The sequence below is a fragment of the Fulmarus glacialis genome, unplaced genomic scaffold (genome assembly GCF_000690835.1).
Source record: "Fulmarus glacialis isolate BGI_N327 unplaced genomic scaffold, ASM69083v1 scaffold8272, whole genome shotgun sequence".
NCBI classification, from domain to species: domain Eukaryota; kingdom Metazoa; phylum Chordata; class Aves; order Procellariiformes; family Procellariidae; genus Fulmarus; species Fulmarus glacialis.
Genome location: NW_009198394.1, coordinates 9874 through 22957, shown reverse-complemented (window position 1 = coordinate 22957; position 13084 = coordinate 9874). Strand labels below are relative to the sequence as shown.

General features: G+C 38.6%; 1 protein-coding gene across 1 annotated transcript in view; it reads right to left on the bottom strand.

The window, feature by feature from the left end:
- Positions 1-616: 616 nt before the first annotated feature.
- Positions 617-13084, bottom strand: part of TERF1 (telomeric repeat binding factor (NIMA-interacting) 1) — a gene marked incomplete at its 5' end in the record, with an annotated part of 18869 nt that continues 6401 nt past the window's right edge. Inside the window, 4 exons of the mRNA XM_009572872.1 lie at positions 617-775; positions 8054-8118; positions 9237-9280; positions 10514-10620. Coding sequence (XP_009571167.1) covers positions 617-775; positions 8054-8118; positions 9237-9280; positions 10514-10620 — 375 coding nt within the window. The remainder of the gene's footprint in view (positions 776-8053; positions 8119-9236; positions 9281-10513; positions 10621-13084) is intronic.

Here is a 13084-nt window from a genome sequence, read left to right as displayed (position 1 = left end):
GCTTAATTCTTTAAAAAAAAAAAAAAGCAGCACCTTTACTACTTATAAATATAAAATTGCATGGAGTATCACATTTTTAACTGCAAAAAAGGGAATCAGTTTGTAAAATTAGCAATACCAATACATATATATTTTTTGGTATAACTTACTGACAGAGATGACAAGTCTGACCAAATTTCAAAGTGAAGCAAATCAGATTAGAATGGGATGTGTAGCAGGAAGTAAAATGATAACAAACTCAATCTGACTAGAGATACAACCCTTTGAAAATACAAAACACTTGACGCTGTATTAGCTTTTATCAAGCTAAACATGTTGCCAATCATTTAATACCCCTATGTACATAATTGACCTTTCTTAAATCACTGCAAGCATTTTCACATTTCAGAAATTAGATCATCTATTGCATGTAGATAAAAGACCAGGCTTTACGTTTAAGTCACCATTACCTGAGCAAGTGAGCTTACATGAACATTTTATACCTAATTACTATTCTGTTTCATGTTTTAGGACAGCAACACTGCTGAACACTCTGAGACTAAAATAAGTTATTATTCTGAAAAGCTAGACTAGGTCCTAGGGAAAGGTCAAGAAGAATTGATTCCTGTAGTCCAAATTAGCCTTGTTCGATCCTGCACAGTGTTCTCCAGCGGTCTTTCAACATGACACTAGTTCGATTGTTGAAGTCACCATGGACCAAAATTTTAGCCCAGTTACCCACTCCAAACTCCCTTATTCCTGATTTCAGTTCCAAGTCTTCCTTGTAAGTCCATCGCTAGGGGAAGAACAGGGAAAAATACCAGATATATGAACAGAGAATTCATTAATTCTAATTAATGTAAGAGCTAAGCTTATAGAAAATATAAAAGCAAGTTTTTATACAGCTTTCTAGTTATTACAGAGTACAGATGTCTGAGGGTCAGTAGGGTCATTTTGATTTCTTTTGAGCACCATTAACTTGACACTAAATACAACAACAAAGGTTACCAAGTCAAGTGTTACAACACAGTAGCAGACATCACCTGGAACGAGTACCACATGCTTCAAGTTACAGGTGGAAAAGAGAAGAAAAAAGACATTGGGCAAAGTTTTGCTTCATTCAAAACATGCTTTCCAAAATTGTACTTTATTAGCTAATTGAGCCAAGACAAACCTTGACTGATGCTAGTACGCCTCACAAAAGAGAAAGCATTTTGTGACACATTAACCTAGGGACTGAGAATCAAGACACCATTTACCAACAACAAAGGAATTTCAGTGTGCTTAGAAAAAACAAATTCCATTATTTAGAATGCTGATAGAAGCAAAATGATACATACTGCATTTGAAAGTGAGATCAGTCATATCCTCAGGTAACAGCTATGCATTTGCTTTTGGCCATTTGTTGAGCCCGCTACTTAAGTCTCACTGTCATGACCTACAAGCTTTTTAATCTTTAGGGGTTGACATTTCTCTCATGAAAGGGGAGAAAATTACTTGCAGTTATACATCTGTAAGCAGCCCCTTCCAGTGAAGTTCTCCAGTGTACCAGTTCTTCCTTAGTTGCTTCTCGATACAAATCTCTCAATAAAAACAATTTTAAGACTGCATAGGGAGTGAAAGAAAACTGAATTTTTTAAAAACCAAATACTTGATTTTTAAAAACTTACCTTTACAGTAAAGTGTGAGGGAGAACTGAGTATCAACTTTTTTTTATTGTATATTTTATTGTAGCATATATATAACAAAAGTTTACAGATCCTATCATGCCTATTTTTAACCACTGCATTTTTAATATAGATATATTACATAGTCATTTTTTCGCTCGAATAGCAATTAGGAACTTTAATATGAAATTATTTTAGAACAACTTATTCTGCTAGAATCTGATCCTCCGCAAATGTCTTCAAATCCTTGCTTGCTTAATACACAACTAATTATACTGATGTATCATCAGCACACCTCCTTAGGCAAACTGAATTGCATATCATCTATGCAAATACAGGACAGGGTCTCCAGTTGAAAAAAATGTGTAGGAAAACTGTTTCTAAAAAGTAAGTACCAATTTCTATTTCAAACTGCAGTTTGATAGCATGTTCTTTCTAAATTTATTCCCCAAAATCTGAAATGTGAAGACTTAACTTACAGAAAAAATGTAAACTTAAAAATGCTAATGAGATTGAGATGTACAGAGAATTGTATTGTGTAGCTGTTCCATTTAATTTATCTGTGATCACTTCTGCTTCTTGCACTGGAGATGTCCTGCTGCTCCTGGTGGTGTCATGGACCACAGTAAGTTATGAAAGGAGATGAACGGTCAATTTTCACTGGTCTCATGCTGGCATTTCTGTGAGCACCAGCAGATTCCACATTCAAAATCATTAGTTACTGGACTTTTGCAAAATCTGCATGTGTTTATGTGCATGTCATAAGCAAATGACTGCTGAAAAGCCAACCAAGAAGCTCTCTTATTTCTGCATTTAACTGTTGCCTGTGCTTTACTTATTTTGGAGTTGCTCTGAAATAGCAAATAAGTCAGCGCTTTTGTTCATAAGAGCACTATGAAATTTACATAGGCAAGCGATCAAAAGCTGCAATTACTTACTCATGTTCAGTGTGTGAAAGCAAAATAGTTAATGTCTCATAGATCTTTCCAGGCCTCAGTAGCTAAGAAGCATTTGCAGCTAATGGTCTTGCCAGTCAGAATGATTTAATTGACAAAGGAGTGAACTATTTGTAAAAGGATGTACTGTCTAGAGCCTCCTTGTCTGATGAATTTAATTCGCTGTTGTTATGTACCATATGCTGCTTATCTGACACAGTTTTGGTGAAAAACAGGTTGTAAAAGTTATGGGAACTCTGTAGCTGCCCCAGCTACTCTGTAGCTGGGCAGAGTTCACATCAGCAGGGGCTGTTGCTCTGCTGCTTCCCGTCCTCTCCCCTAGCCATAGCAATAAACCGCTTCAGCTCTGACCTGATCTAAATTGCAATTTGGGTTATTTCCATGACAGCATCTGGTGCTGTGAATGGGATTTACATGTCCTGCTTCACTCGGGAGGACCGCGGGCTCCTCCCTGCCACTGCTTGGAAAGGTACAGGACCTTTTGAAATCCCTGCTGGGGCTTCAGCTGAGGGTCATCTGGAGGCTCCTGTGGCATGCAGGGGCTGCTGAATCCCAGCTTTTAATACAGGTCAGTCCAGTGCCCCACTGCCAGCTAAAAGAGGGAAAGGTAATTGTAATTCTGGTCTGGTCAAGGTAAGTCTGGTAAAGGTACTTCTGGTATCTGGTAAAATTTAGGAGAGGTTGGTCGGGCAAGTCTGGGTTGCTTTCAGCTATTAACATGGTATGAGCATGGAATGAACAAGCTGAGTTCAAGACAGGGCTGAAGCCACGTGCAGCCGCCCCGGCGGAGATCGGCATTAGCTTGGCTGCAAGGGCAAGGGGTGGAGGATTGCCAGTTATCCCCTCTCCTTCCCTGTCTCCAGCTCCAATACAAGCTTCCTTGGGACCTGATGTTAACAGTCCCAACCAGTGCAGTAAGCTCAGGATAGATGTTGTGACAAGGAGGAGCCCTTGTATGTCTTGTAGCTTTTCCTTTGAGTCTCTAGTTATCGTCAGGCTGGAGGGTCAGCCTGGCAGCAGTGACTGCAAGCTGACACCCAGGCGGCACAGGCCCCCTCTGCCTTTTCTTCATCTCCTTGAATGAGTGAAAAGCTTGAAAGGGAGACATCTTGCAAGTACACACTGGAGTACAACCAGCACAGAGTGCCTATGGGATGAGTGTGTGACTGTGTTTGGTGCATCCGGCTGCACCAGCCGGCAAGTAAAGGATCCGTGAAGCGGGTGCGAGGGCCAGGATGCAGGCAGGGTTACCAGGCGTGCAGAGGGGCTGTGCCCATACTTGGGCATCTGCAAACATTCACATGCCCATGAACCTAGAGAGGCATGTGTGTGCTTTCACCAGTGAACTTACACCTCTACCAGAGAAGAGGAGGGGACTTGGCTGCCTGTGTTTATGTCTTACATGGGTACCATGTGTGGGTGCTGTTGAGGGCAGCACCTTGTCCAAGCCAGTCTGTATGACCAGCCATGTCAGTGTCCTCTGTGTGTGTGTCCCTGGGCTGTGTGCTCAGCTGCGCTACCGGGTGAACCTGCAAATGGAAAAGCGGCAGCTGCACCCCCCAGCCTGGGCAGAGGCCCCGGGGCCCCGGGCTGGGCTCCAGCAGCCGGGCAGGAAAGGGAAATGCAGCTGCAAAGGAATAACCTCAGCTTACAGAAATTTAAACTTGATAAAGCCAACTAGTACAACTGAGTAGTACAGAAGAAATCTGTGAATTACAGGGGAACAAACATTACTTAACTCTGCAAATAATGTACCCAGTGGAAATATAAATCTCAGGGCTGCTGTGACGTAGACAAATGCATACCATCCTGCTTGTGCACAAGGGGTGGCTGGCAGGACAATCCAGGGCCAGCCAGTATGATTGTCAGCGGCACAAAAGGTCCATGTGTCCAAGGATGCTCAGATAAATCCCTCATCCACAGAGGTGTGGGGGTTTTTTTGGTTTTTTTTTTTGGTTTGGTTTTTTTTAAAACTTTCTCCTCTCCTAATGAACCCTTCTGGGGATCCTTAAAAGATTCTGCCCTTAAGGGCAACAACAATTCAGGCACCAGGGATGGGCCAGGTGACAATTTTAAGTGCCAGTCTGCATGGTTCCCCCCTTCTCTTGAATTTAAGCTGCTAAAAGTGGCAACAGCACTCCGAGGTGAAAGGCTGGGGGGGTGTGTGTCTCTTGGGGGGAAGGAGCTTAGATAACATTCAGCCTGATCAAAATTGTATTCTGGTTATTCTGCAACAAGCAAAAATTCAGCATCTACACAGAGTGCAAGCTGAGGTATGCTGAAAGTTGGACTTATTCCAGTTTAATGCAACTATCAGTGCCTCTTCAAGAAACTATGATCACTGATAAACCTCACCAACCAGTGAAAGAATTGAGTGGTAGTAGTTCAGCTGTGTTTCTAAACAGTTAGAAACCTAAAACTTCTCTATAGTCGTCTACCCTTTATCAAAAATACTTTCTTTTTCCAATACTTCCTGTTCCACAGATCTTTTGCAACATTAGCAGTGAATGGTGGGGGGTTTTTTTTGGTTTTTTTTTTTTTTTTTTTTTTTACACTATTATTAAAAGGCCAGAGATTCCATTGGAACCATCTAGTTCATATCATTTCAGAGCATGCCAGAAACTTTCCTAAATAAAATCTTTATTCAAGCAGCACAGTTATGCTTGACCTACAGCATCAGATAATTCAAATACTTCCAGCAACAGAGACAATCACAACCCTTATTACTTGTTGTAATGATTAATTACATTTGTTGTTAAAAGGGTTGGTGTTTTGCTTGTTTTGCTTTTAAATTGCTTACATTGAGCTTTTTTAAAAATAAATTTCTTCAGTTTAACATATAAACAAGGAGCCTGCCTTACAGGTAAACCAGAGACTGACTAATTTTTTCTTTTCACTGAGGAACTATATAAAGCCTCCCCACACACACACTAACAAACTGCCTGTGCCCTCTGGGATGGCAGTTATGTAGACGCTAGCATTGCACTGTTACAGACTAGCAAGACTGGTTGAGAGACTGGACATAATGCAGCACTATGCTTGAGCTAACATAATCACAGTGCCTACTCCAGAGCAATGTGACATTTGGCTAGCTCAGAGTGCTGGCAGAGCAAGCCTGAGTTTGCCAGACAGACTGTGTAGTCATACCCTCACATATCTAATGATCTGGTTATTCCTTAGAGTCAGTTCTGCTCTAGTAACCTGTCTTCCTTTGGTTATGTGTTCTGAGACTCTGATTTTCTTTTTTTTTCCCCCCTCAGAGTTTAAATATATGGATTTTTTTTTCATACAGGTCTGACTGAATTCTGAAAACCCAGATTTTTCAGACACATTCTTTAATTTAAGCAAACTGTCAGTCAGATTTTAGACAACTCGCAGGACTTGCCATACACATACAGGATATAAAGCTGAGTACAAACAGTTCCCTAAAATCTGTGACACTTGCATCCCCTAATTTAGGAATGAGAAAATAAAGTCACTTCCTTTCAATAGCACTGCAGACTGTTGTATGCAGCTAACTGAAAACACAGCAATGAAAAGCTGAAAATGGGCACTGAACCATTGCAATGAAATGCCATTTACAAAACAAGAGCAAACAATGCCAACATTGAAAGAGGGACTACATGGAAAAGGAAGTTCTAGAAGTCAACAGCTCTGACATTCACTGCATTCTTTCATGCATGCAGACAATTTTATAACCCAGATAATTAAGCAGATTTATTGTTTAAAAGGCCAATATCATTGCTTTCTATACAATATTTATGAGAGGTCTCACTGGCAAGGAGTATGGCATAAATTTCAGGCAGACAGCAAATGCCTACTTTTCTAAGTGTTTAAAGAAACATAGTTCTGAATTTTAATTTCTTGCAAGTTTTTATAAAATTTTCAGTGAGTTCTTTGCTTTGCTACTGTCAGATGTAGTTTTCTATAAATTTAGTCTTTACATTTCAATTAAGGTTGAACTATAACAACAGAATTAAGCACGACATCTATTTTTTTCTAGTGAGATCTGTGCACAAGACCTAGACCAGGATACAGTGTTTGTAGCTGACCCCGTAACAGACTACCTCAAGATAAAAACAGGTGAATATAAAGCTGTCATTAGCTCTGTGTCAGTTGTGGTCCCATTAGATTAAATCTTGATGTTGAAAACAAGACTGATGGAAGCGTGCATGCTTACCAGCAACTGGCTAACAAGGTGTGGTGGTACAATAAAGTAACATACAAATCCAGTAAGCACTGGTATTTTGGTTTTTAGGGCACTGGCTGTATTTGCAGCTTTTAAGGAGGCTCTCGGCGATTTAACTATTCCTGAGATTCGTGGAAAGTGAAAAACTGTTTATATGTAACAGGGGGCTTAACCTCCAAGGATAGATGAGCTCTCGTTAAGACCTCAACCAATTTGAGGACAGCACGTAACCGAAGATTTAACCAGTACTTCAGTAAAAATGCTTAAAGCACTAGGAATAAGTACAACTCTCCTCAAGGACAGTCCAAAAAAACATAAGCAGGTTTGTCCTTCCCTGTTATACGAAAAATGAAAAGTCAAAATGAACATCAGAGAAATGAAACAGCTCACACCAAAATGGAGGTATGTTGATAACTTACGTTATCTAAACAGAAAGACTCCATATTGCTTCCTAAGAAATATTCTCAAGAGGAACTCAACAATGGGAATACATTTATTTAATATTCATTTAATTCAGAAGTGTTTATCATTTTATCATGATAACTGAAGAAAATTGGCTATGCACAAAAATCAGTTTATAACACTTCACCCAAACATCAAATCAGCTTCAGATTCCCATCTATTAAGGCATACACTCTGTACTTCCCACCAATAGGGAATTCTAGCATTAGTGAATATAGTAGAATTATTTTAAAGTAATTCAATGAAGTAGGCTTACCCATGAAGAAAATGCAAAGGACTATTTGAAATGTAGCATTATAAAAAGACCCTACTATCTGGTTTATAAAAACTAGAATAGTTTCCCAAGTAAATATATGTTTTCACCTCATATGAACAAGGTATTGAATTATAAAATTTCTAAATCTTTAACCTTTTAAGTGGGAAAACAATCTTTGATGTTTGCCCAAAACTCTCATAGGCAAATGACATCCTGAATTCTTTAATCCAAACAGTGGAAAGAATTTTTTGTTCTTTCACATGTTTTAAAACAACTCAGACTAAGTTTTAGTAACAGTGTATTTCAACAAATTAAAGGCTCGTCAGCATTAGCAACAATATTTGAGACTGCACAAATTCCTTCTTTTTTAAAGACAGGAGTTAGAACTTAAAAAAAGTTTTAGGAGCTGCAGCACGGCTTGAATAATGTGGAGAATCTTAAACCCAGGCATTTTGGAGACAGAAGTTGGGATGAAGTTGGGAAAAAAATTCTATGCAGTATAGATTAATTTTATCTCCATTCAGAATAGAGAATGGGTACAAACCTGTCTTCTTCGGCCACAAGCCAAAGCATCTCCATGTTTTTCCACATTTTGCAAGTTGTTCAGACCTAGAAGACAGTTAATATATATCCAGACCAACATTAAGGCAGCAGTTTTGCATGAGACAAGAATATACACTATTTTTATATGCTTTGACAGTCTAGGAAAATTTCAATGTCTGTTAATATATGAATATACTTTTTTTTATTTTTTTTTATATATATATAGAGAGAGATATATATACACACACACACACACGAATCTCACCTTAGTCTAAGGACTCAAAAGATAGCCTGTTCAAAAGAGTCAATAGTGCAAAATAGCTCTATGCAATAGAGCTCACAGAAGCATTATATTTTAAACAATTAGGTAAAAATTGGTACATAATAAAACATTGTTTCATTTTGGTAAAAACATTTTTACTATACATACTGCTCTCATTTTACATAGAGAGAACGGAAACTAACCAGCAACCAGAGCTATGGTACTTTGTATACAGGTTTCATCATCTCCACAGAACATGTGTCAGGTTCTAACTGTGGCAAGCATCCAAGGCATCTTAAGAGTTTGTCCCTCCAAGTACAACATGGCCATATGCAGAGGCTATAATGACATCTCCTTGTAGTAAGAAGGTGCTAATGGTTTTCAGAACCTACTTATAGATATTATATAACCTATGTTGTAAATTTTAAAAAAGTAATACCAGGAAAATGCACAAACATCCTAACTTTGTGCATTTTACACTACAATTTTTTTTCAATCAGCCAACCTCTTTAGTTCCTTCCCCCCAAAGCTATCTAGGTCAGAAGTCAGAAAGCAACAAGTTTCAGTACTCCTCTGGCAGCTTTCTTTTGCACAGAATACCATAAATCCCAGTAAAGCAAACAAGCAAACAAAAACCCCAGCGAACCAGAAAATAGTGAATGATTTTGCAAAACGAGTTGCCAGAGAACCTTAAGCCATTTCACAGTTTCCTAAATGTGGCAAGCACCAAATCTGCATTTGGGCAGAAACCACACACAACAATTGGGAGGGTTTTTTTTTTTTCACCATAACCATTTTTATATTAATCCAATCACTGGATAGCAGTTATCAAACCACCAACCCATTTATTGCAGGGGTGGGTGGGGGAGAAAGTGTTTGACATGACTTCATTTTGAAAGTGTAAAAATAAGCTAATACTCACTCTGTAGAACACTGCTCACTCTGTGCTTCTGTCCTGAATGAGGCCTGCAAGGAACACAGAACTGAAATAAAAATACGCAGAACTTCATGAAATGTCTATGAACAAGAGCAACAACAACAACAAAAAATTTTTACCTTACTGTGGGGTTTTTTATGTCTTCAGGTGACTGATTTGTAATACTCTGTTGCTCTTTCATTGATCTTTAAAAAAAAAGCCAAAAAATCATTTTCTAGGCAGCAACTTATCATTTATGTGATTCAACAATATTTGAATGGAAGAAAATCCCAAGATTTCTCTACAGAAACAGCGGCATACAAACACTAACTGCTTTGATCTGTTTAACCCTCTTAACCTTGCCTCCCTATACCTGGAGGAGAAATACACAAGACATTACACATTTAAGTTGAAGACATGAGGAATTTTGCACATCTGTTTTTTCATACCTTCTTCACAATCTAGGAATTGTTTCCATAGGTTTTTTGATCAAATCTTTCATCATCCCTCTCAGATGTAATTGTGTCAGAAGCTGTCCTTCCAAACCAAAAAAAATCTTACAACTTGTCTTCCTGTATACTTTATATGCATCAGTCAATTTCCTTAACTAAACAATGCCAAGTATTCCAAGTATAAAACTGCAGAAATACAAGCTCCATCCCAACTAAAGACTACAATTTATTCTCCATGAAAAACAAGTGGTGATAAACCTAGAATATTAGTATTTTTCAAAATAAAGTCAAAGGAGGGGGGAAAGTACTGGGCTTCAAGTTCCCCCAGCATTTCTTAGAAAAGCATTTTGAGGGTTCACATTGCCAGAATCATGAAGCAACATAACTATTTCCCATCACGCTAGTATCACTAAGTAAAAGAATCTTGTGTTTAGCTATAAGGAAAAAGTAATAGACTAATTCCCTTTCCTTATCCTCTTTCTTCTCAGATGACCTATAGCCTAAAATTAGGAGGCCAGGACTAAAAGGAGCTCAATCAAGCATAAACAAAAAAAGTGAAGTATTTCTATGTTTTTATTGTTATAGAAGACTGACAGCTGTTTAAACTGAAAAATGTGCATCTTCAACAAGTACTTAAACTTAATGCCAAGCTATTTGATGTAAATGCCAAAAGTAACAACCACAGAAAAGCCAAAACTTAAAAACAGAGAATGTACTTGTAGTTAATTTTCTATTGGAATTTAACGGCCTTCCTTCTACCTACTCGTAGTTCTACAAGTTTCAAGTTACTGTCCAAGCATGTCCCTCAGCAGTATAATGCTTAATACAAACCTTTGTTTTGTTTCCAGATTCCTTTTGTCGTTTTCATTGACATTCACAGTTTTGTTTTGCAATGCTGTTGCTCCCAATCCTTTAGACTCTACCTGTTTTGTGGCTGCCTGTTAGAAATTGAATTGATAGTTTAAAATTAAAGCCAGCCAGTACCTAGATAGTAGTTTACACTAAGATTAATACGTGTACTCTCTATTAGCACTGACAGTGCTTATTTCACAGACCCTTCAGAGGTATTACCATTAAAATAAGTAGTTTCAAAACAACTGTAGCATGTTAAGTTGAAATCCACCAAGATCTTTATCAGCTAGTAACTCAAGAGAAATTTTAGTCATAGCCACAAGTGATATTTATATGGACACACAGAAATATAACAAATACTTGCATAATAGTTGCACAATAAGTGAACATACGGATGTGTGAAATACATTGCAGAGGTTAACCAAGACTGCAAATACTTCAGTATCAAAGTACTCCAAAGGCTGTTTTTTATAACTAGATTAGAAATTGAAAACTGACAGGCCTCATAAGTTCATCTAGTTCTGTAGCGCATGGCAGAATCAAGCATACCTATAACACTTTCAGAAGACACATGTCTAATCAGACTTCAGGCTTGTAATGTAACCTTTCCTGTATTAGCAAAAGAATTTTGTAACATCCTGCCTAAACTTTTAGCCACCAACTAAGACTATTTCTCCTGCATTCTCAAGAGGAGTAAGGAGTAGTTCATTACTCTTTATAGAATGTCCAGAGGATCATAGGATTTGTACTTTTCCCTAGATTCCTCCCACTTACTTGCTATAACACCATCTTAAAAAAAAAAAAAAAAAAAAATCACTTAGTCCACATGAGGTCATTCTTGCCACTTTGCTATCAACTTTCTTCTCTAGCATCTTAAGGTATACTTACTGCCTAAACCATAAAAAAAATCCTGTTGTGCACCATCATTACTAAGCACAGCCAACCATCTTTCATCAACACTGTATACATCCCAAAAGGTGATCTGTTTTGCCACACTCAAGTATCAAAATGATTCAGAGTTGACAGATTCACTACAGGCCCAATATTAATTCTTTTTCTGCTTAACCAGTTGCTCCCACTTTTCATCTATTTCTTCTTTCAGGGCTTGCTTTTGCCTCCAGTTCATTTCCTGTCATCCATCCAATTTTCAGTCTTCTTGAAATCTTAACCTGTCCTTCCCAGTAGCTTGCAGAATCTTTCAACATTTATAAGAGTCAGATAATATAAAAATATTCTCTATTTCATTCATTCATCCATGAAAATACTGGAAGGTATTCTGGTCACAGAATACCTCCAATCACAGAAGAAAATGTTTCACTATCAGAAGCTTCATAGCTACCCTAACTACCACATCTTTTAGCTGTAAGTTTTCAAAATACTGTCTCTTTCACAATGGTTGATGGTAGCAAAACACATGTGAAAGTGAGGACATGTTTCCATACAGATAAATGGGTAGAAAGGATTTAGTTTAAAAAAAAAGTTTAAATCCACTATATTGTATTTCAAAAGTTAACAGTAGCTTTCAAATTGTACTTGTCCCTAAAAAGAATTCTTTTGAAAGAGAAATGAAAGTTATAAGGAAAAATTATAAAGTATTCAGATCAATGTGTCCTGGTTTTGGCTGGGATAGAGTTAATTTTCTTCCTAGTAGTTGGTATAGTGCTATGTTCTGGATTTAGGATGAGAATAATGTTGATTACACACTGATGTTTTAGCTGTTGCTAAGCAGTGTTTACTCTAGTCAAGGACTTTTCAGCTTCCCACGCTCTGCCAGGTATACAAGAAGCTGGGAGGGAGTATAGCCAGGACAGCTAACCCAACTGGCCAATGGGGTATTCCATACCATATGAAGTCATGCTTAGCATATAAAGCTGGGGGAAGAAGAAGGAAGGGGGGGGACGTTCGGAGTGATGGCGTTTGTCTTCCCAAGGAACCGTTACACATGATGGAGCCCTGCTTTCCTGGAGATGGCTGAACCTGCTGACGGGAAGCGGTGAACAAATTCCTTGTTTTGCTTTGCTTGCATGCGTGGCTTTTGCTTTACCTATTAAACTTTCTTTATCTCAACCCACGAGTTTTCTCACTTACCCTCTCCTGATTCTCTCCCCCATCTCACTGGGGGGGGACTGTGCAAGCAGCTGTGTGGGGTTTAGTTGCTGGCTGGGGTTAAACCATGACAAATGCTTTCTTGGTATAGGTCCTTTTTCCTTGTAATGCATTATCTGCAGACTGTTCTTAGGGCAGCTAACCTATAAGAGTTTCTTGAAGCACAGAACTTAATCAACAGTAGGAGCTGCAATCTTGTAGATTCCAAGCTTGACAATAACCTAGAACAAACAGCCTACAAAACAGTCTAGCAATGTAGACCGCCTTATGGTGGATGAAAAGCTGGACATGAGCTGACAGTATGTGTTCGCAGCCCAGAAGGCCAACCATATCCTGGGCTGCATCCAAAGAAGTGTGGCCAGCAGGTTGAGGGAGGCGATTCTGCCCCTCTCCTCTGCTCTGGTGAGACCCCACCTGGAGTACTGCGTCCAGCTCTGGAGCCCT